The sequence below is a fragment of the Hibiscus syriacus genome, unplaced genomic scaffold (assembly GCF_006381635.1).
Source record: "Hibiscus syriacus cultivar Baekdansim isolate YM2019G1 unplaced genomic scaffold, ASM638163v2 tig00110458_pilon, whole genome shotgun sequence".
NCBI classification, from domain to species: Eukaryota; Viridiplantae; Streptophyta; class Magnoliopsida; order Malvales; family Malvaceae; genus Hibiscus; species Hibiscus syriacus.
Genome location: NW_024062745.1, coordinates 1,092,428 through 1,114,113, shown reverse-complemented (window position 1 = coordinate 1,114,113; position 21,686 = coordinate 1,092,428). Strand labels below are relative to the sequence as shown.

Below are 21,686 nucleotides of genomic sequence, written 5' to 3'. Positions count from 1 at the left end.
TATTTTATTAAGTCCTTTGACTATTAAAAGTTACAAGATGGTCATCCGATTATAGAGTATTGCTTCGTTGATTCCCTTATCTATTAAAAGTTACAAAATGGTTATTTGATTATTCATTATGTTCTAAACTTATAATTTTTTTGTTAAAAAGTGTCAATTGTTTGAGTTAGACGTTAACATGATGATTGGGATATGGTAGTCGTTTGAGATTGTAGGATCAGATTTTATTATATCAATGTCAACAAGTTAACATATTATATCAATGTCAACAAGCTCAAAAGGTCATCAATTTTTTAACGAAAAAGGTTGAGTTTGGAACATATTAATAGTCGAATGATCATTTTGTAATTTTTAATAGTTGAAGGACTCAATAAAGCAACACTTTATATTTAAAGGATTATTTTGTAACTTTTAATAGTCAATGGACTTAATAAAGCAATATCCTGTAGTCAGGGGACCACTTGTGTAACACCCTAATTCAGTACGACACACAGTCGACCGATCAGAATGCCACACGGAACCATCAGAATGGCTAACCAGATTTTTCTTTTAATTTTTTTTTTCGTTTTTAAAAATTATCATTTGTAATCACTCATGCAAAAATAAATAAACTATAATTTAAATAAAATAGTTTACATTAGGAGCTCCCAAAATAATATTTAAATCATATAGACCATATTTTAAAATGAGTTATGACTCATACAAAAATATACAAATTGGGTTTACAATTATTCATGCCCTCTAAAGATAAACTCGAGACATATTTTGCATTATCTAGGTCTGGATCACGGTTGTCAAAAAGTCCTCGGACTACTCCTTGACTAGCCTGTGTAAGGAAACAAATTCCAAACACTGAGCTAACTAGCCCAGTGCCACACTAACAACAAAGACATACTAAAAGTGTTCATGACATGCTCAAGCTAACTAATAAACTGAAATAGTGAGTATACTCGTATACTGTATTCTTTATTTTATGGTAAACATCATGGTGCGGCTGAGGGTTCTGCGGCTGAGGGTTCTACATCTTGGGGCTCACACACCTCTCTAGTCTACCGTGGTTGGTTGCCCGGAATCTCTGTATCGGTCAACCCCCTTGACTAGCCCACTCCTTGAGTGTTGGACCTTCGCCCAAGCTAGTTAGCTTTAAATGTCTCGCGCACTATCTAAGGATATATCCAGACTAAATTATATATTTTCGATATTTTCTAAAGGAAAAGGAACTCGGGTGTCTTGATCGTTTCTTGAGCATCATTTAAGGCTATTTTTATGTAATCCTAATTAAATCTTGTTTCTAAGTGTAATTAATATCATTAATATTCTCACTTGTAGTCTTATTTGATGATATAAAGAAGTGTTAGGGTACCTCGAGTCTAATTCCCTTAAAACTGATATTTTTGCCCAAAACAGTCTGAAAGTATCGATACTAGCCCAAGAATATCAATACTCCTGCAAAAGTTTCGATACTTTATATAAGTATCGATACTTTTAAACATTTTGTTCTGCCTAGTTTTGAAACTTCATAGGAGTTTCGAAACTATGACCCAAAGTTTCACTACTCTTGAAAGAGTATCGATACTCTTGCCCAGAAACTCACGAATTTGCCCAAAACGAAGAACACGTATCGATACTATCACAATAGTATCGATACTCTACCTGCAGAAGTCATAAAACACATACTAAAATGCTATATTTCAATCCCCAAAGACCTTAGTGAGGTCCCCAAACATGCTTAAAGTTTTATTTGATCAACAAAGGTCATAATAGAGGCTTTAAACACATTTATAACTCTAAAACAAGAATTTCACCATGAAAATGCTTATCATGCTCAACTCAACCATTTAAACTATTTTGAAATTCTAATGACTCACTAAGAGTATAAAAGAGTTGTAAAGGTGTTACCTTGCTTATTTGGTGGCTAGAACTCTCATCAACTTAACCAATGCTCAACTTTTCTTTGCCTTTTGATTTGGAACTCTCTCTCACTTCCTTCACTAAACAAGGTAAGAAAAAGGATTACCAATCCATCTAGAGGTTGGATACATTCTATATAACTCCTTAATATCCAAAACATAGCTAAAATCCATAGATTCTCACAAACCTATCAAAACCTATATTTTTTCTATGGATAAAAACTAGTGAAAAGGAGCTTAAAATGAAGCTTGAAGGGTGAGAGCTAATAATCTTACCTTTTCTTGACCCAAACTAAACTTGAAGCCTTAAATCCTTCAACTTGAAGATGGGTGAAGAAAAGAGAAAAGATGAAAGAAGAAGATGAGTGTTTGGTGGGAGATTGGGAGTTGTTCACGTATATCTCATAAAAAATGGGAGTTTTCAACTTTTGAATTAAGAATTAAGTAAATCGCACTTTTAGTCCCTCTAATTTCTAATTCATAAGACATTCAACTCTTACCAACTAACTCTTAGGCCCAATTCAAGCCTAATAACACTAAACTTGGTCCAACTATTTTATAAGGTCCAATTGGGCTCAACTTTAGGCTTCGGGTTGACCCAAACTACTAACCCGAGATTCGAGGCGTTACAACTTTCCCCTACTAGAAATTTTGTTCTCTTTGGCACAATATTGATACCCACATATATTTTTGTGCAATTTTGGTTAATATGTTTGGGGTGTTCGGGCTAAGGTGTTCTAAGTTTGTATAAGCCTTAAATATTTAATACAAATGAAAATAATTAAGACTTTTAATTTCTCACCTAGAAATCAAGGAAGATATTAAGATAGAAGATTTGCCTTGTGTGACACTCGGGAAACGGTTAGGACACCCGAGTTACTCTAGCATTATGACGATTGTCCATTTGTTTGTAAATAATTCGGATAATGTATAATGGTACGCATCTGATGCACGTAATTTTCGTGTTGTATCAATACGAATTTTGATGCACTTAAATTTCAGAATCATACTTCATGTTCAATTAGGTTCGAGGTGTGAGCTTCTGATGCACGTAAATTTTGGTCCTCACCCCGACCTCTCGAGAGTCCAAGGTAGACTAAGGGCCATAAGTTCCGATGCACGAAAATTTCGATTCTTACCCCGAAGCTATCACTTTCAAGGTAGGCTAGTGTGTTGTCTGAGATGAACGTAAATTCCTCCAACCTCACCACTTGCCTATCTCATGTTTGTGATGCACTTTTGCATGTTTATGACTATGCATGTCGACATGTTCATGTGACAAATAATGTAGTATTGCATAGTTTTTCTTGTGGCACTGAGCTTGTGAGCTTAGCGTATAAAATGTGTTTTTGTGCGCAGGTTAGTAGAGAGGGTAGTCGAGGAACCTATCGAATCCGTACATTCCAGATCAACCATTACAGAGTATGTCTTGAGTCTATTTTAGAGGGCATGTATTTTATGTGAACCTTTTACTTGTTCGAGTCATAACTCTGTTTTGATTTTAAAATTATGGGTTGTATTTTGTACGTATTTAGGATACTCCCATATTTTGTAAACTTTAATTCGATTCCTCGTTATGACTTGATGAATGATTTTGATAAGCATGATTGTTTTGAAATGAAATTTTCAGGTTGACTATTTTGGTAGTTCTATGTGGCATCGTAATCCACAGATCTTCGGGTCGGACTTGATTAGGATGTTACATTCTCGGGTTGCCATTCTTTGAGATTTTAACGAACTTTTGATTTTTTATAAAGTTTTTGGATTTAGGGTTTGACGAGTTCCAAGTGACCGTTGCCCATCTTCCCGTTGACCAACGACTAGTTTTTTTGAATTCGAAGAGGTGACGAGTTCCATCTGATTTTTTTGAAATTTATAATTTATTTTTATTTTGTAATTTTAAAAACAATAATTTTTAAATAAACTTTTTACTCCGGTGTGACGAGTCATATTAATGGCCCACGTGAGGTCCACTGCTGGGGGATTATTTAAAAATAATATCTGAGAGAACTCGTCATTTCGACGTGATGAGTCTTTAGTGTAATATAGGAATGTCATATTTTCCAAAATAAAAGCTGGAGAGATCCAATATCTTAAATAATTGACCCGCTTGAGGTATTGGGCTAAAAACATTTTTTCCTCTTCTATTATTTTCTGATCAATTGTGTTGTGTCATCAATTTAATTCTGTCGGCTGCTTAATATAATGAAGTTTGATAATTCGAGAAATTTAGACTCTGTTTTTTGTGAGTTCAAAATAGATTCAAAGGATCCTATTAACTTATTAGTTCATAACACATGTTTTTATGTCCATCTATCAGTTCTTAAACTGTGTCAGATATGTAGGTGTAGGGGTATAAACGAGTCGAGTCGAGTTTGAGTATTGCTAAGTTCGACTCGATTCGAAAACTTTGAAATGGAGCTTGACTCAACTCGAAAACGCGCGAGCTTAAAATTTTCAAGCTTGATTCGAACTCGAAACCCTGAACTACAGCTCGTGAACAGCTCAAAAATGCTGGAAATGAAAAAAAAATCTTAAACTTAACTCGATTAAAGCCTCAAACTCAAACTTAAACCTTAAATATATGAAAATCTTACTGATTTTTTTTAAAAATCAACACATAAATGTTAATATTATTAATATTTTTTTAAAAAAATATAATCTTATTATATTAAATTATATTATATTTTCAAGCTGCTCACGAGCTTTTCGAGTCGAGTATCAAATAGCTTGTTTCGGCTCATTAATAACTTGAGTCGAGTCTTCGATCCGAATATTTATCGAGTCTTGACCAAGTTGATCTCGAACTATCTGTCTCATTTACGGTCATTCTTAGGTGATTGTGTTGATGTGGTCTGTCTTCTACAACAGCTCACGATATATAACCAAGTACTTCAATAGGTAAAATTTATGTCTAAGGTTTTTTTTATATTAAATACAAATTAGTTTAATGGTGTCTAAAATCTTCGAACTTTTGAAAAAAAATTAAACACTTAAATTTTTTTCATCCAATTAAATCTTTATATTTTAAATTCAATCAATTCACCCTTATATTATTAATTTCAATAATAAATTGTTTTTATAATTTATTAATTTTCTATTTCAATTAAAATAATAATAAAACTATTGTCAAATACCCTCTAGCGGGAATTTCCACACGAAATAATTTCACCTTCAAATATCCGAGATGAAATTAAACCTAGAACATTAAATACACCTCATCTTTTAGATACTTTGTAAAAACAATTTCTTAAAAATTGATATTCTCAATGAGCCAGCCAAACCTTAACATATTTCATCCGAAGATCAAAACAATTAATCTCAAAATCCAATCAATTAAAATCAGTTTTATTACATAAAATTAAATTAAATAAGCGTCAACAATCATTTTGTAATAAAGCAATTTGATATTGGGTAAACTATGCCAAAGTCCCTTTTATTTTCGGTCTGATTGACTTTGGTCATTGATTTTTTAATTAAGTGCACTTAGTTTCTTATGTTATCAATCCGTTTGATTTTAGTTCCTCGACCATTCACTCTGTTGACCTTTTAACGGAAGTGTCATGTGGCAATTAAAAAAAATCCATGTCTTCTTCTTCTTCTTCTTCTTCTTCTTCTTCTTCTTCTTCTTCTTCTTCTTCTTCTTTCTTCTTCTTCTTCTTCCTCTTCTTCTTCTCTTCTTCTTCTTCTTCCTCTCTTCTTCTTCTTCCTCCTCCTCTTCTTCTTTCCTCTCTTCTTCTTCTTCTTCTTCTTCTTCTTCTTCTTCTTCTTCTTCTTCTTCTTCTTCTTCTTCTTCTTCTTCTTCTTCTTCTTCTTCTTCTTCTTCTTCTTCTTCTTCTTCTTCTTCTTCTTCTTCTTCCATTGAATAATGTATGGCAGCTTCATACAGGTACTATTGGAGTGATCTTCAAAAATTGAAAGTACTACTTTACAAATGCTCTGATAGATTTCACTTTAAAAACTAAAATTTTTCATTCCTTAATAAACTGAAAATTACATAAACTATCACCATCTTCCCTCAACTAATCTCAAATGTCTACCACATATAGCAAATAACAATTACAAGGACTAAATATTACCTTAGTATATACAATAGTAGTATATTGTAGTATATATTTCACTTGAAAGAGCTGTGTGTCATGGCTATGCGATCAAGGTTGAAAGAGTTTAAACCCACATTTTCATGCTTGGAGATAATAGTTATCATCTTCATTGCCACGATATTGGTTTTTTGAAGTCATTCTTCCATTTGTGGGAAGGACTGACTGGAGTAGTCATGTAAGGCCTGCAATTCAAGCACTTGTGCCATCATTTTACTTACCGCAACCCACTTGAGTTTACTGCCCCATCTGCAAAATCTAGGGTATATAGTAAAATAGGAATTAAAACAAAAAAAAAGTAGTTGAAACATAACCCAAATAGTTTTTAGAAAGTTGTTACATGATGGAATTAGAAATATTGTAATGGAGAAAATGAAAGCCACAATGATGTCAAGTTTAAGGCCATTGGGGCAAAAAATGAAAACCATCATACATTATACATGTAATGGGTTTTTGTGGGGAGGAGCGAAGGGGTTGACAGTGAATTTTGAAGCTTTGCAGGCATAGTTAACAGCAAAATAAACGAATGTGTTAGGTGACTTAGATTTTCGGATAGCACTAACCCTTAATGGTCATCGACAATTTTCTTAGTGACAAATGAGAAGAAAAAGATGGAAGTTCGAGGAGACATATAGAACATGAGAAATGATAAGGCACCACCCATTGTGCCATCCAGAAGCCCCTCCACCGGTTGATTGTACAAAGCTCTTAATGAATAATGAACAACAAGACGATGGTGCAGAAAGTGAACATGTCGATATAAGAACTTGTTCTCGTACATGTATCCATGCAGAAAATACTGCCACGTATCCACGACCACCATTACTGTAAGAAACTGTCCAACTATAACAACAAAGGAAGATGACTTGTGTAGAAACTCCATCATCGTCCCCGAGACCTTATGGTCAACCTATTCTTTTGTGCGGGGAATAATTCTAGTTACTTTTCTCAGAAGAAGTCTTACATGTGGGATTTTTTAAGAAGTCTTACACGTGAGTTATTTTTTTTATTTTTTTTAATTTTTAATTGTCAACTCATACTTCTGTTAATGAGCCGACGGAAATTAACAATCAAGTTACTGGACAAATCGATACCGTAAAGGATCAAACACACTTAATTAAAAAAATCCGTGATCTAAATCGATCAGACCGAAAACAAAGGGGACTATTGACATAGTTTACCTTTGATATTTTATATAGGTGTGTAAGAAGCAAATTTGGTAGTGGAATATATTTAGCGTTTTTACCTAAAAATCACCCAAACAATCAATAATTACATGCGTGCACCATTCTTCAAATATTACGAATCTAGCACCCTTTCTTACAGAGTGATAATAAAATACGTTTTAGGATACGCGTCTTGCAGACGTGGACGGAAGGCGGGGATCATAAAGTGCGCATTCCTGGGGGTTTTTTCGAGCTGACACTACGGTGGAAAAGCGTGGATTATAATCTGTGCATTCACGGGGAATTTGACACGTAACGGAAGACGCGGATCAACCTACCCCCTTTAATACCGCCCAGCTGATTGTCCTCCTCCTCCTATAAATATCATCCCATACAACACTCAAATCACAAAAAAAATTTATTCTCTTCCTTATCAATTATTGTAGCACACTTTAAGTAAGTTTTTTCTATCATTTTTAGAAGTTATAAATGTTTTTGTAACATCCGCAATAACGGGTTAGTGACCAAATTGTAAAGTTTCAGAATTTGGTGACTAAAGTAGAAGAATGAAATAGTTTAATGATTATTGGATATATATGATGAAGGTTATTTAGTAATTATTAAAGGAAATAAAGGGCAAAAGGGTCAATTGACCAAGAAATGAATTAAAAATGGGATTGGTAAGGATAAATACATGTGGAAATGGAGAGAATTCTCCAGAGTTCTCTTCTCTTTTCTTCTTCTTCTTCACGTAGAAGCCAAGAGCAAAGGTAAATTTGATTTAGCTGTTGATTTCTTGAAAGTTTTAAGTTGGATTTGAGTCTTTGGGGGTTATATAAGCTTAAGGAAAGCTTATATAAGTTTAAAACACCAAAGAGAGAGAATTAGAAAAGAATTTCTATTAAGGGTTTATAAATGAACTTTTATTATAAAAAGGTTTTTGAAGTTCCAAGGATGAATTTGACTTGTCAAGGGTTTAATTAAGAAGTTAGAAGCAATATAATTGATTTTGGAACATGTTGAAAATTTAGTGTAATTCTTTAATTATATATAGAGAATAGGATTTTGATGTTAAAGAGGTGATTAATGAATAGAAATGAGTTTGAATGTGTATGTGAGTTGAGAACATGATAGGGGATGAAAGATGAAGCATTTGAGTTGATTTGAGTAGATTTTCGAGATTAAAATTGAATTCTGAGCTATGTGCATCGATGCACATTCAAGGTGCACCGATGCATCAAGGGTAAATCTCTTGAAATTGTTCAGTGTGTATCGATGCACAGGAAGTGCATCGATGCACCCATTAAAATGGAAACATCAAATGCGATTGGTGCATCGATGCATAAGGAGTGCATCGATGCATCCCCTAAAATACAAACAACGAATGGGATTTATGCACCGATGCATAGATAGTGCATCGATGCACCCGTCTAGGGATGCATCGATACATGGGGTAGTGCATCGATGCATGTGTTGAGTTAATCGAATGATGAAATTGGCCAAGAGGGGGGTGAATTGGCAATAAAAATTTTGTGGAAGCTTTTGCAGAAAATTGAAAGTAATTGCACAGCGATTTACAGTGGTTCGACTTTCTCAAACAAAGTCTACGTCCACTACCTTAGCTATCCACACTAAGGATTTTCCAACAAATTCACTAATTTGTTCTTTCTTTTGAGGCCAAAGAGATAACCTTACAATTCCCTCAAGAGTATACCCCAACTCTTGAGAACACTCTTTTCTCAAAGAGAAGATTACAAATTTGCAAACTTACAAGAAAACCTCACAAGGTAAGATGTTTGCACAATTCTAGAACAAAGAAAAGAACACTCAAAGATGAATACAACTGAGCACAAAAAGTGTTCTTGAAAGCAAAATGAATATTGAATGAAAATGGGCTTGAAATGCTCAAACTTGAGGTTTGATGCTTTCTCTTTGATTCTCTCTTGATTCTAGTTGCTTGATGTTTCTTGTTGTTGATCAATGGCTTCTAAGCTTGCTTAAATACACCTTGGATCACTTCTGAACGTTGGGGATAATTAGAGAAGATATTATAGCCGTTTTAGTGTGAAAACATTTAATAAAACAGCTTGGAGCGTGGGGGGAATCGGTTCCCTCTCATAGGGAATCGGTTCCCTAAGTGTAAAATTCAAATATTTCGACCGTTGAACAGGGGGGAATCGGTACCCCCTTGGGGGGGAATCGGTTCCCTCCGAGCATTCTGGAAATCTCGGAGCCAAACCATTCAGGGGGGAATCGGTTCCTCCTATGGGGGGAATCGGTTCCCTCTGAGCAATCTGGAATTTTTGGCTTTGAATTGGTTCGAAATACTTTGTAAAATTATTTTGAAATTGTTTTATGATTAAAACTTAATTTTACACTTAAGTAAGGATCAAAAAATGATTTTTGAAATATTTGGAGTAATGTTTTGATATTCGAATAGTTATATCGAATATACTTAGAAAATCGTTTGGAAAATCTTAAAATCCATTTAACTTAATTTGTTATATCGAAATATTAAAATGTTGCAACAGCATGCCTCTATTAAAAGTTGAAAATAGCTTTCTTTTTATCCTTTGGAGTGATAGTTTAGAATATATCAATTGGATACTGATATGTATCAATGTATGATTATGTAGATATCGAACATGAACAAGTTCCGGAACGATTATCAAGTTAAGATTCGATCGGAAGAAAAGAAATCATAAAAGTGGATCGAACTTAGTAAGGCCAAGGTGAGTGCATATGCATTAGTATATGATGTGTGGGGAAAAGAATCGCGATGAGTCTACTCCCAATATTTGATTACATGATTTTATGAATGTTAATATGGGTGATATGATTATTATTTATGCATGAATATAGTCATAGGTGTTACATGTGATCTTATGTGCAACGGGTATAGGTAATGGTATGATGATAAGGTATAAATTATATGAATTAGATTTAAGTGAATAAATGAAAAGTGAGATAAACTAAGTAGGGTTGATCTAAATGATAACTTAAGATATTAAGTGAATGAACTATATGACTGCATGAGAAAGATATGAGCCATATGACATGTTATATGTGAACATGAGAAAACAAAGTATAAGATATGAGCTATGTGATACATGTGATATGATATGAAATATATGGTTACACATACATGTGGTATGTGATAGAAGAGAAAGAACAAGTGATATGAAATGTTATAGATGATAATGCCCATGTTATGTGATATGAGAGCTAGGGGTATAGTTGGTATGCCAAGAATCGAGGGTTTACCTATGTTCTACGGAACATATGAAAAGTTTTACCTATGTCTTTCGAGACATATGGACAGTATACCTATGTTCTAAGGAACATATGGACAGTTTACCTAGGTTCTTTGGGACCTATGGATAGTTGCCGAGGTTCTTTATGACCTCTGGATAGTTACTGGGGTCTTTGTGACCTCTAGATAGGTCCTTCGGGACATTTATATGAGCTGTGGTGACAGCATAGTGGTGCACAACCTCAATAGACTCACATATCTACAGTTCTCACAGGTGTACATGGGCTAATAAGAGATAACATTGAATGTAATGTATGTGATGTATATGTGTTTTGTGATATGAATTATATGATATGATATATGTGTGTTAGTGATTATTGTATATACTATAAGATATATGATATGAACTTAATTGATCATATAAGCAAGAGAATAGAAATATGAAAGGTGATAATATGATAATGATAAGAAAGAAGATAATTATATGTATGCGTGGATTATATATATAGATAGATGAATATATGAAAAGTGCATAGTAGGAATTATTATATGTATATGTGGGTGTGATGCTTGTATGTGATATGTTAGTAGAAATTTGTTCAAGCATGATTACGAGTTAGAGTTTTATTATATGTTTTATGCCTCACTAAGTCAATGACTTAGCGTGTGATTGTTTCACATGTAGGTTACAGAAGTAAGAAGAGTAAATAGGTAAGAGGAGCAAGACAGGTCAGTATTTTCCTTACAAAGTTTCAGATCAGAAAATAGATGATTTAAATGTGTTTGGTTATCTGAATATAGTTGGCATGTACTAATTGAGTGAGTTGTATAGGCTCTGATCGATTTTTGGTTATTTTGGTCAATTTATGTAAATAAACAACTTTTATTTTAATGAAAGTTTTGAATTTTCTTTGAATTTTGTCAAGAGTCAAAGTTTGAAAAGTCAATGTGACACCTTAGACTCATATTCGGGTTGGATACGGGTTGAGGGTGTTACATTTAAATTATATTATAATCATTTAATAGTTTATTATTTTACTATTATTTAATTTACTAATTTTCTTATTACATTTTGCAATTATAAAATAGAAGGTGTGTTGATGCGTTTAGATGAGAATTATATCTCGAGTCATTTTGCTGATACGGTAACAATTTTAAATTGTGTTATTTTAATTATTGTGAATGTTTTAATTATTTATTTTTAGTATTAGTTTATATTTTAATTTGTATATTATTTATTTAATTAGGGGAATGACCGTATATTAGATCAATTTATTCGTAACACTAAGTTAGATATATCTAGTTGTGTCTGGCCTTATTTAGCTAAGGATGGATTCGGTTACATAGCGAAGTATTAAGGCCAGTGTAACATTGAATTCAACCTTATTTCTGTATTGTTTGAGAGGTGGAGACCAGAGACACACATATTCCATCTTTCGTGTGGGGAGCACACTATTATGCTGGAGGATGTTTCTATACATTTGGGGCTCCTGGTAGGAGAGGGATGTTATTTTTGGTGTGGAAGATATTAATTGACATTCATTGTGCGAGGAATATCTTAGAGGTATCCCACCTAATTTCAATGGTAGTCAATACCGTTATCATGGTTGACTACAAATTTTCAACATGTAAGTGAATACTATTCCGAGGAACAGACTAAAATATTTGTCTTGACTTGCATATTACAACTCATAGGAGGGATCTCAATGTCCGATAAATCTCGCAACCAAGTTCATTATATGTGGTTGCGTTACCTCAAAGATTTTCACGTTGCCAGAGGACTCAGTTGGGGCTCCGTAGTTTTTGCATCTATGTATAGAGAAATGCGTCGGGCAACTGATTATCAGAAAAATGCTATCGACGGATGTCTCCTGCTTCTCCAATCATGGGCGTGGTATCACATGCCCTTTTTATGTTCGGTCGTGAATAACCCGTTAGTCTTCCCGTTATTGTTGAGGTAATTTTAATATTGAGTTCGTATATAAATATTTTTTTGAGTATATAATGAAATATATTTTTTACATTGAATAGATGGTCATGTACAAGGAAAAATGATCGTGATAAACCAGCTGAATTGGAAGAAATTCAGCTACTCATTGATCAGAAGGCTGATACAGATGTATGCATTTAAATTTTATTATTTATCTTTAATTATCGTTATATAATTAGAATATTATTTTAATATATATATATATATATATATATATATTTGTTATAGTTTGAATGAGCTCTTTATTCTACTCAAGAAATGAAAATGATTGAGAAATGAAATTAGGCATTGTGACATACCCATGTACACAAGTAATTTGTGTTCATCATTCTTCTTAAGTTTTTCATGATAGTTCGTGACAATATGTCTGATACAATACCGATATTAGACATGGGGCGGTTGTCAAATTGGACCCAAATAGTCTATTGCTGTTTTGATCCCAGCTCCGCGGTCTGAAATGATGAAAAATTTGTCCCTCATGACAACATGTAAGCGTAATTTTCTGAGGAAAAAAGCTAAAAAATATGTATCTTCACATTCAACAAGGGAAAAAAGAACTGGAAGAATGTTGCGATTACTATCTTAGACAACTACCAATGGTAAAACTTGCTTGTATTTTCCATACAAGAATTTCCCATCAATTTGGACCACGACTTTTAGTATTTCACATCATTAATGCACTGTAGGTAAGTCCAAAAAAGTCGGTAGAGTTTGCATCGATCGCAAGGCACTCGATCATAATGGTATACATGATAAGTTTCGAAGTCGACTATTGTCCTAAGATTCAGTATGTGCACTACCCTAAACCAACTTGGTATTCTGCTTTACCTTCCATGCTTTTCTGTAAGAGACAGTGTACACATATTGAGACTGTATAGCTAAAATCAGCACCGTGATAGCTATATGGGAGCTTGTTTTGACTATGAGCATGATGGCTTGACAGATAATGTCGGAGTCCAAGTTGGGATGATCTTGGTTGATCCCTCTAGCTATGAGGACCATTGTATATTGTTAGTTCTCATATGTTGTTTTTCTTCTTCCTCTTCTATACATGAACTATCCAGTTACATCTGTTATCACGTTGGACACAGTGGCAAATATAATTTTCGGTGGTGGATTGGTCGACTCTAAAGTGAACAAAATTACAAATGTTGTAATTCTTAATTGCAATCATTGCTTCTTATTTGGATGGAAACTCCATTCTGATATATAACCTACCATCATTGATTGATGAGTTAAATCTGTAGTCAACAACATTAGGCATATCCGTAAATTCTGGCCCGTACATTGCATCATAATCAGTTTCATACATGTGTGTTGGAGGTTCGGTATGTATCGTATTCGTGGGAACTTCATCTATATCATCATCATTGGAGTTCATATTGAACTGCGGTGATTCTGGCTCAACGAATAGTCCAGTCTCAACATTATCAGCACTTGGCTCACGAAGAGGTTCTTCTAGTGGAGATGATGGTTCCTCTATGATGCCGATATTTAGGTCGAACAATCTAGTACTTGAATGTCTTCCCTTTGAACTTGAAGGCATCGTGTCATACGTGTTTTGAACTGAGTGTTGTGTTGCAGGCATCTCCACATTGAGGTCAAAGTAGCTCGCAGTTGAATGCCTCCCCTAGAAGTTGAAGACATTGTGTCAAATGGGTACTGAATTGATTGCTATGTCGAGGGCATCTTCATATTAAGGTCAAAGAAATTGGCAGATGAATGTCTTCCCCTTGAACTGGAACCGATGTTACCATACAAATTGTTAATGGAGCCACCTCGGTAGAGATCGTAACAAGTTGTTGATGAGTGTCTCCCATTAAACTTGATGGGATGGTACCAAAATGTGGATTTCTCATTAATGAGTTAAAATCATTACACATTACTTGAGTTGGACTGTCAACTTGATTAGCTTGTTGAGCCAGCCCATAGTGGGAGTATAATGACATACCACGAACCACAAACACTTCAACAAATAGGGTATACATTTGTGTAACAACGTCTGAATTTTGATTCTGAGCATCAACCATCATAGCAACATCGTCATCATTGGAGAGTTCGAACTCTGTATAAGTTAACGAAAATAGTGTAGTTAGAAACCTGTACTGAAGTAAGGGCAATCTTTCAGTACTTCCAAAGTGAACCTTACTTGAAATTTTAGCGATCAATTCCTCAAGAGTGATGTTTCTCTTGAAGAATAAGGTGGCAATAATTTGATGCGAAGATAACGCCGATTTCATCTTCCCTGATTTCTCCATCATAATAAACAATAGCTGAAATACGCTTCATTTTGAGAGTTCGATAGTTTGAAAGATTGAAAGTCTTATATCTGCAAAAATGAATAATTATTTCTAATATATGATCATTCTCCTAATTAAATAAATAATATACAAATTAAAATATAAACCAATACTAAAAGAATTAAAAAATATTCACAATAATTTAAATAACCCAATTTAATATTGTTACCGTATCGGCAAAATGTATCGAGATATGATCATGCCTTCCATTTTACAACTGCAAAAAGTAATAAAAAATAATTAGTACAATAAAATTTAGTCAAATAAATTAAATATAATAAATATAATTCTTGATAGAAGAAATAATGTGAATGTAATTTTGTGTGGTTTGATATTTGGATTTGAGTATTTATAGGGGAAGATATGAGTCGTTCAAGATTTAAGACAGTTGCGGTAATAATAGAAGGGACAATAATTGAGGGGGAATAATCAAATATGTGTTTCATGATCCGTGTCTCTCTTACGTGTCATAAAATCCTGCGAAGGTGCATATTACAATCCGTGTTTTTTCACTATGGTGTCAGCTCGAATAGAAATCAGTAAGGTGCGCTTCATAATTCACTCTTTCCGTTCACGTCTATAAGGTGCATATCTCGAGATACACTTTATTATCACTCGATCAGAATGGGTGCTTTATCGGTAATATTTGAAGAAAGAGTGTGATAATTAATTATTGATTGTTTGGGTAATTATCGGGGAAACACGCCATAATCTTTTGCCTTTCCTATAATTAGCAACTTATTATTGTTCCTTCTTTCAAAAAGGAGAAAAGCCATCGTTTCTTTCAGGCGAATTTTGGTTACCTATTAAATCCCTCAAACAAACCCAACTGTCAGAAGGAAACACAGGATTTCAAAGATCGGAGTAATTGCAAGCATCGCGCCGGATAAAATGGATTGCCCTCCTGGTTAGTCTCCGTATTTGTTTTCCTTGTGATTCTATTATTTTCACGAATTCACTTTCCAATCTCTAAGTTTCTGTGCCGTTTTCATTTAATTCATCTTCCAACAGTTTAATTTGTTAGTCCCCGATTTTTAGTGTTTTGTGTGGTAGCTGTGGAAATCGAAATGAAAAGAAATAAGAGATAAGTTAAAATCGAACTCGGAAGCTTACCGCTAAGCTTACTCAGTACAATATTCTTTGCTTTTATTATTATTATTATTTGCTTTTTTCCTTCTGTTGCTTTTCGATTCCCTGTTTTTTTTACTGCTTAATTGCTTTTTGTTTAGTGGTGATCTATGGCGGTTATGCAATTGAAAGTCGTGTTATAGATTTATAGCTCCCGGCGTTGTAATTTAAGGTTGAATTCAAAGGAACTAACTCTAGGTATAATTTTAATTTTTGAAGTACGCTTTAGGTTAATTATTGAATATGAGGTTTCTTTGGAGCTCGAACGTTCTTGATAAATATGTTAGAAATACAGGCGGATTCTTTATTAAATCAACTCCAAACGAACTTAAAACTATTCTGTGTTGTCTTATGAGCATATTCGCCCATTGATTACACCTGAAAGAGGATGATCTATACTGCTTTATCTGGCTAATTTATACTCTCTAACTTATTTCTTGAGATGAAATGGGATAGGGTATGATACCAAGCGACACAGAGGAACAGTTTTGTTTTCATTCTTAACCTTTTATTGTCAATTTCAATTCCATGGAACTGCAAATATAAATTTTGAATCAGTATATTGGTCTAATGTACTCTATTTGGAATTGTACAACTTGTAGGAAATTCGCAAGATATGGATGTTCCACCGGTTGAAGGTGTTGCAGGGGGAGGGACAGCATATGGATGGAATGATGCTGGTTTACATGTTTCAAGTTCACTCAAGGGCTCGACTGACCCCACAGAAGTTCAAACTGCTGATTTAGTACACGTGTGGTGCATCCCCAGCACAGCAAATGTTGGACCACAAGAAGTTCCTAGAAATTTAGAGCCTGTAAGTCATTGTCACATCTTTTTATTTTTTGTTTAACATCTAATAGTCAGTTTGGTTTAGAGATACAATCATGCAGGTCCAAGGGGTAGATTTGGATGGTCTTTATTTTACCTTCCTATATCTGGAGTAGGCTTACGGCTCTGTTTGTTCACTACATGCATGCAAACACTAGTCACAGATTTTTCTTTTGATTTAGACTCACATGTTTTTATATCATTATCAAATTATGGTTAATAATTAATGTGCTCATTTTCATTGACCTGTTGATGTTTGTGGGGGAAATTGTTTCTTTTGACATTCATTTTTATCCAAACAGAAATATAATTGTATTCACTTTCCATACTACTGTTTTGCAATTCTGTGTTCATCCTGGCATCATTATGGTCTATGGGGCAGACTTCAGGATATATTTCATTTTATATGACTTGGATATTATAATTTTATGTTTCCTTCTCAAGAGATTCCCTTTTGGTAGTATAATGTGTAGGCTGAAATAAACACTTGGGTTTTTGTGCGTAATTGATTTTTTTTAACTATTTTTTTCTTTTTCTTTTTTAGTTTTGTTTTTGGACGCATTGGTTATAAAGAACAAATTTAAGGATTGGTTACTACATGAAATGACTCAGATGTTTTTTGAATGGATGCCTCCCGCTAGACTTCTAATGAATTTTTTAATCTTGAAGACAAACCTTCTGGCAGCTAGAAATGAGAGGGAAAGTGTTCAAATAGCTATCCGTCCAAAAGTCTCTTGGAGTGGTTCAAGTATTGCTGGAATTGTGCAGGTTCAATGCTGTGACTTATGCTCAGCATCTGGTGATCGGTTAGTTTCTAGACAATTTTAGTTATTTGTTTTGTGATAGTTTTAGATTATCTCCTCACAGGCCTTCCTTTCTTATCAAAAAAAGATTATCTCCTCACAATATTCTGCTGTTGGCAGGTTGATTGTTGGTGAATCAGTAAAACTGCGGCGAGTGGTTCCCATATTGGGTGTACCTGACGCTCTTGTACCTCTTGATCTCCCAATTAACCAAATAACCCTACAACCTGGGTACAGCTCTGTTCTAATAGTGCATGCTTTGCTGGCATAAACAAATGCTGGGTGGTCCGTAATCCTTATTGCTCGGCACTAAGAGGGTCATATTTGTTTTTCCCCTGCTGCAGGGAGACAAGTGCTGTTTGGCTTTCAATAGATGTGCCAAATGCACAGCCTCCAGGTTTATATGAAGGGGAGATCATCATTAATGCTATAAAGGCAGATACAGAGTAACATTCCTTCCTCTTTTTACTCTGTTTACCTTAGTTTTTGTTCTGTCCATTAAAATCAATGAATTGCATCTATTAACAGAGCATGCTTAATGGTTTATATGCCTTTTGTATAAATGGAGTAGTGTTGCCCATATTATCTCATACTTCTTATTATAAACATGTAATCTCAAGAATTCGTACCTATAATTCAGTTCTTCAACACAATGCTTGGGCAAGGCTGAGAAGCGTCAACTATTCACAGAACTTCGTAATTGTCTTGATGCTGTGGAGCCTATAGATGGAAAACCATTGGATGAAGTGGTGATTATCCGGATCTGTTCATTTTTGTGGTTCCTATTACATTTATGTTTCCTTTCTCTTTTCAAACTGTTCATATGATTAATTTCTTTGTAGATGGAGAGAGTGAAATCGGCAACATCATCTTTAAAAAGAGCTCTTCTTTCTCCATCATTTTCTGAGTTATTTTCGGATAATGGGTCAGTTGATATGATGGATGAAGATGCCATATCAAACCTTTCTGTACGAGTCAAGTTAAGTTTGACAGTTTGGGACTTCGTTATTCCAACAACTCCTTCGCTTCCTGCTGTATTTGGTGTATCCTGTATTTTATCTGTATTTATGAATTTTTTAGGCTGCCACTTATGACTGAGAACACAGACTAAAGGGTTATTAGTCTTCACTTTACCCTTGTCTAATAACTAAATTCAGATTATATTTGGAATGGCTGATGACAAGTTATAGGTGTTTCATTTTCTCCTCTCTAGAGAACTTGTTGTGTGCTTAACCATGTATCTAGATATCTGATACTGTAATTGAAGATCGGTTTGGTGTCGAACATGGGAGCAGTGAGTGGTATAATGCATTGGAGCAGCATTTCAAGTGGCTTCTTCAGTACAGAATCAGCCCATACTTTTGTAGATGGGGTGATAGCATGCGTGTTTTGACTTACACATCTCCCTGGCCAGGTAACAAAGAATTGTCATTAACCGACCTTTACAGCTATGATTTCTGCCTCTTATTCCCTCTTTGATATATATTTTACCACTTCTGCTACTGCAGCGGATCATCCAAAATCAGATGAATTCTTTTCAGACCCACGGCTAGCAGCATATGCTGTTCCACACAGTCCAGTGGTCTCCCGGTATAGAGCTAGTTGCATGCTCACATCTCTCAGGTATTTTAGTTACGGAAACTGATGGATATGCTCATTGATGTGCCACAGTAATGAGGCAGCAAAGGATTATTTGCAGAAAGAAGTCGAGATACTGAGAACAAAAAGTCATTGGAAGAAAGCTTACTTTTACCTCTGGGATGAGGTATTATCTGTTCTTCAATTGGCTGAAAAATTAGTAGTTTTATGCCCTTTTAATTAGACTTATAATGTCCTTGAAAGGACATAATGTCTTTGCTTCTCTCTATTTATTGTTTTTGGTCTCTGCATTTCTGCATCTTTAGACTTCTTTTTGTTGTGCTAGAAGTCTTTTATGATCATTATTGTATATCCAGTAGTTGATGTTGTTTCAGTCATTAGCAAATTGAGTGCTGGATATTAGCATTATATGATAATCTTGACACACTGATGAGAATGAATTTCTCTCTGCAGCCACTGAATATGGAACAATACGAATCTCTTTGCAACCTTGCGAGTGGGATTCATGCTTATGCTCCTGATGCTCGTGTTTTAACCACTTACTATTGTGGTAGGGTTTCATGCCCCCTCTTTGTTTTCTATTAACATGCCAGCTACCTCTTTTATAGATCATAATTTTTCCTCAGGTAAATTTTTGTTATCTGTTTGTATGTGGAATCAAATAGTTGCAACCACCCGATATGATAGTATAAAGTTTCCCCCTCTCTGAGGGTACTTAGTAACTTCTGCATGTGGTAAAGAGGTGCCGTGGTCGTGGTCCGGCTTCTAAAGGCTTATTGATCTGCTGCTCTAGTTGACGTGCTATAATATCGAGATTATGCATTTCAAGACTCGTGTCTCTTTTTTGACCTTACAGAATTAGCAAGGCATCATTTTCTTAACTGTTGCGATGTTTGACCTGGTTTGCTTCTCTCATGCAGGACCAGGTGATGCTCCACTTGCACCAACTCCTTTCGAGTCTTTTCTAAAAGTGCCAAAGTTCCTACGCCCTCACACTCAAATCTATTGTACAAGGTATCTCTTGCTTATTATAGCTCAAAGGGCTCTTCCTTGTCCTGAAGAATAAGTAAAACTCTTTGTTTTTGCGTGCAGTGAATGGGTATTTGGTAATCGGGAGGATCTTGTTAAGGATGTTATTTCTGAATTGCAGCTAGAAAATGGAGAGGTAATGCACTTACTGGTGGCTTCTGCATATTTTTTTGTCTGTTTAGGGGTGAAATTAAACAAGCGTCTGTAATTATTGTCATGACTTGAAATTAATCATTTTCTTATGATTCTTTGTGGCAATATGTTATTTACTTTGATCCTAGCAAAGTGAACGGATTCCTACTGGATTCTTCCTCAAAATGTTTAGTGTACTTACCACCAGTTGTGTCTTTGTCCTGCAAGTGTGGCATTGTACTGTGGCGTTGCAAAGTTCATATTGTGTATTTTGTTAAAAATATAACCAAGGCCCAACATGAAAGTTCTGAGCACTATGAAATGTGATGGTTTTATATTAGGAATGGTGGACATACGTTTGCATGGGTCCATCCGACCCTCATCCAAACTGGCATCTGGGAATGCGAGGAACACAGCATCGTGCTGTTATGTGGCGTGTATGGAAGGAAGGTGGAACCGGTTTTCTGTATTGGGGTGCCAATTGCTACGAGAAGGCAACAGTTCCCAGTGCAGAGGTATTCAGTCAGCATCTCAAATCCACAATAACATATCTGAACTCTTTCAAAGAAAACAAAAGATTCCTGAAAATGCAAAACATTTATTTTCGCGCAGATAAGATTCAGGCGAGGCCTCCCCCCAGGTGATGGCGTTTTATACTACCCAGGTGAGGTGTTCTCATCTTCGAGTCAGCCCGTTGCTTCGCTTAGACTAGAGCGAATTCTCAGTGGCTTGCAGGTAAGGCAACTTTCCACATCATTATCAGTGCCATGTTTTAAATATAGTAAGATGCAAGCGTGGTAAATTTCTGGTTTACAAGTTTTGCTACTAATTTACTTATAATTGTATTTATTCTGCTTGAATAGGACTTTGAATACCTGAAGCTTTATGCTTCAAGATATGGAAGGGAAGAAGCACTTGGTCTTTTAGAGAAGACAGGTGTTTATTTAGGTCCGGAGCGATACACCATGGAACATATGGCAATTGATATGATGCGAGGTGATATTTTCAACGCCTGCAGATCATCATCAGGTTCATAAATCATTTAATGTTATTCCTTTATTTTTGTGATCCCATCTTCTTTCATGTATTAGACATCTTTTTGTACTCTTAAATCAGTATAAGACAAGCTTCGTTACTCGTCGCCCGACAATTTATATTTGTGTCACTTGCAGTTCAGATATAAGTCGAAGTTCCATACTATGTCGTCCTTTTTTTATTAGAAATTTTTGTGTTTGACAAGTATTTGGATTTAGGTGCGAGATACTGAAAACTTTAGGAAGTTCGAGAATATAAACTTTTAGTGGCATTTATATAAGTTTAAAATTAAATTATTATGATAAATTTTACCAAAAAAAAATGAACATGATAAACATATACGAATATGTAATTTTCTAAATATATGCAAATATGATATGAAAAAAAATAATATGAACTTGTGATTAATTGAG

At 34.7% G+C, this 21,686-nt stretch overlaps 1 protein-coding gene across 2 annotated transcripts; it reads left to right on the top strand.

Annotated features, from left to right (window-relative positions):
- Positions 1 to 826: 826 nt before the first annotated feature.
- On the top strand, positions 827 to 21,309 carry LOC120126528. Of its 2 annotated transcripts, XM_039144683.1 has the most exons (17): positions 827 to 830; positions 15,595 to 15,626; positions 16,450 to 16,661; positions 17,345 to 17,481; positions 17,599 to 17,709; positions 17,823 to 17,924; positions 18,119 to 18,227; positions 18,321 to 18,521; positions 18,724 to 18,892; positions 18,987 to 19,068; positions 19,150 to 19,243; positions 19,531 to 19,627; positions 19,998 to 20,091; positions 20,170 to 20,242; positions 20,580 to 20,753; positions 20,851 to 20,973; positions 21,102 to 21,309. In XM_039144683.1, exons 2-17 carry the CDS (start codon positions 15,611 to 15,613, stop codon positions 21,273 to 21,275), a joined length of 1,968 nt encoding a protein of 655 aa, XP_039000614.1. In that variant the 5' UTR covers positions 827 to 830; positions 15,595 to 15,610; the 3' UTR covers positions 21,276 to 21,309. The 2 variants fall into 2 exon arrangements, with proteins under 2 accessions (XP_039000614.1, XP_039000613.1); XM_039144682.1 differs by lacking the exon at positions 827 to 830 and having other exon boundaries at positions 15,484 to 15,626.
- The last annotated feature ends 377 nt before the right edge of the window (positions 21,310 to 21,686 follow it).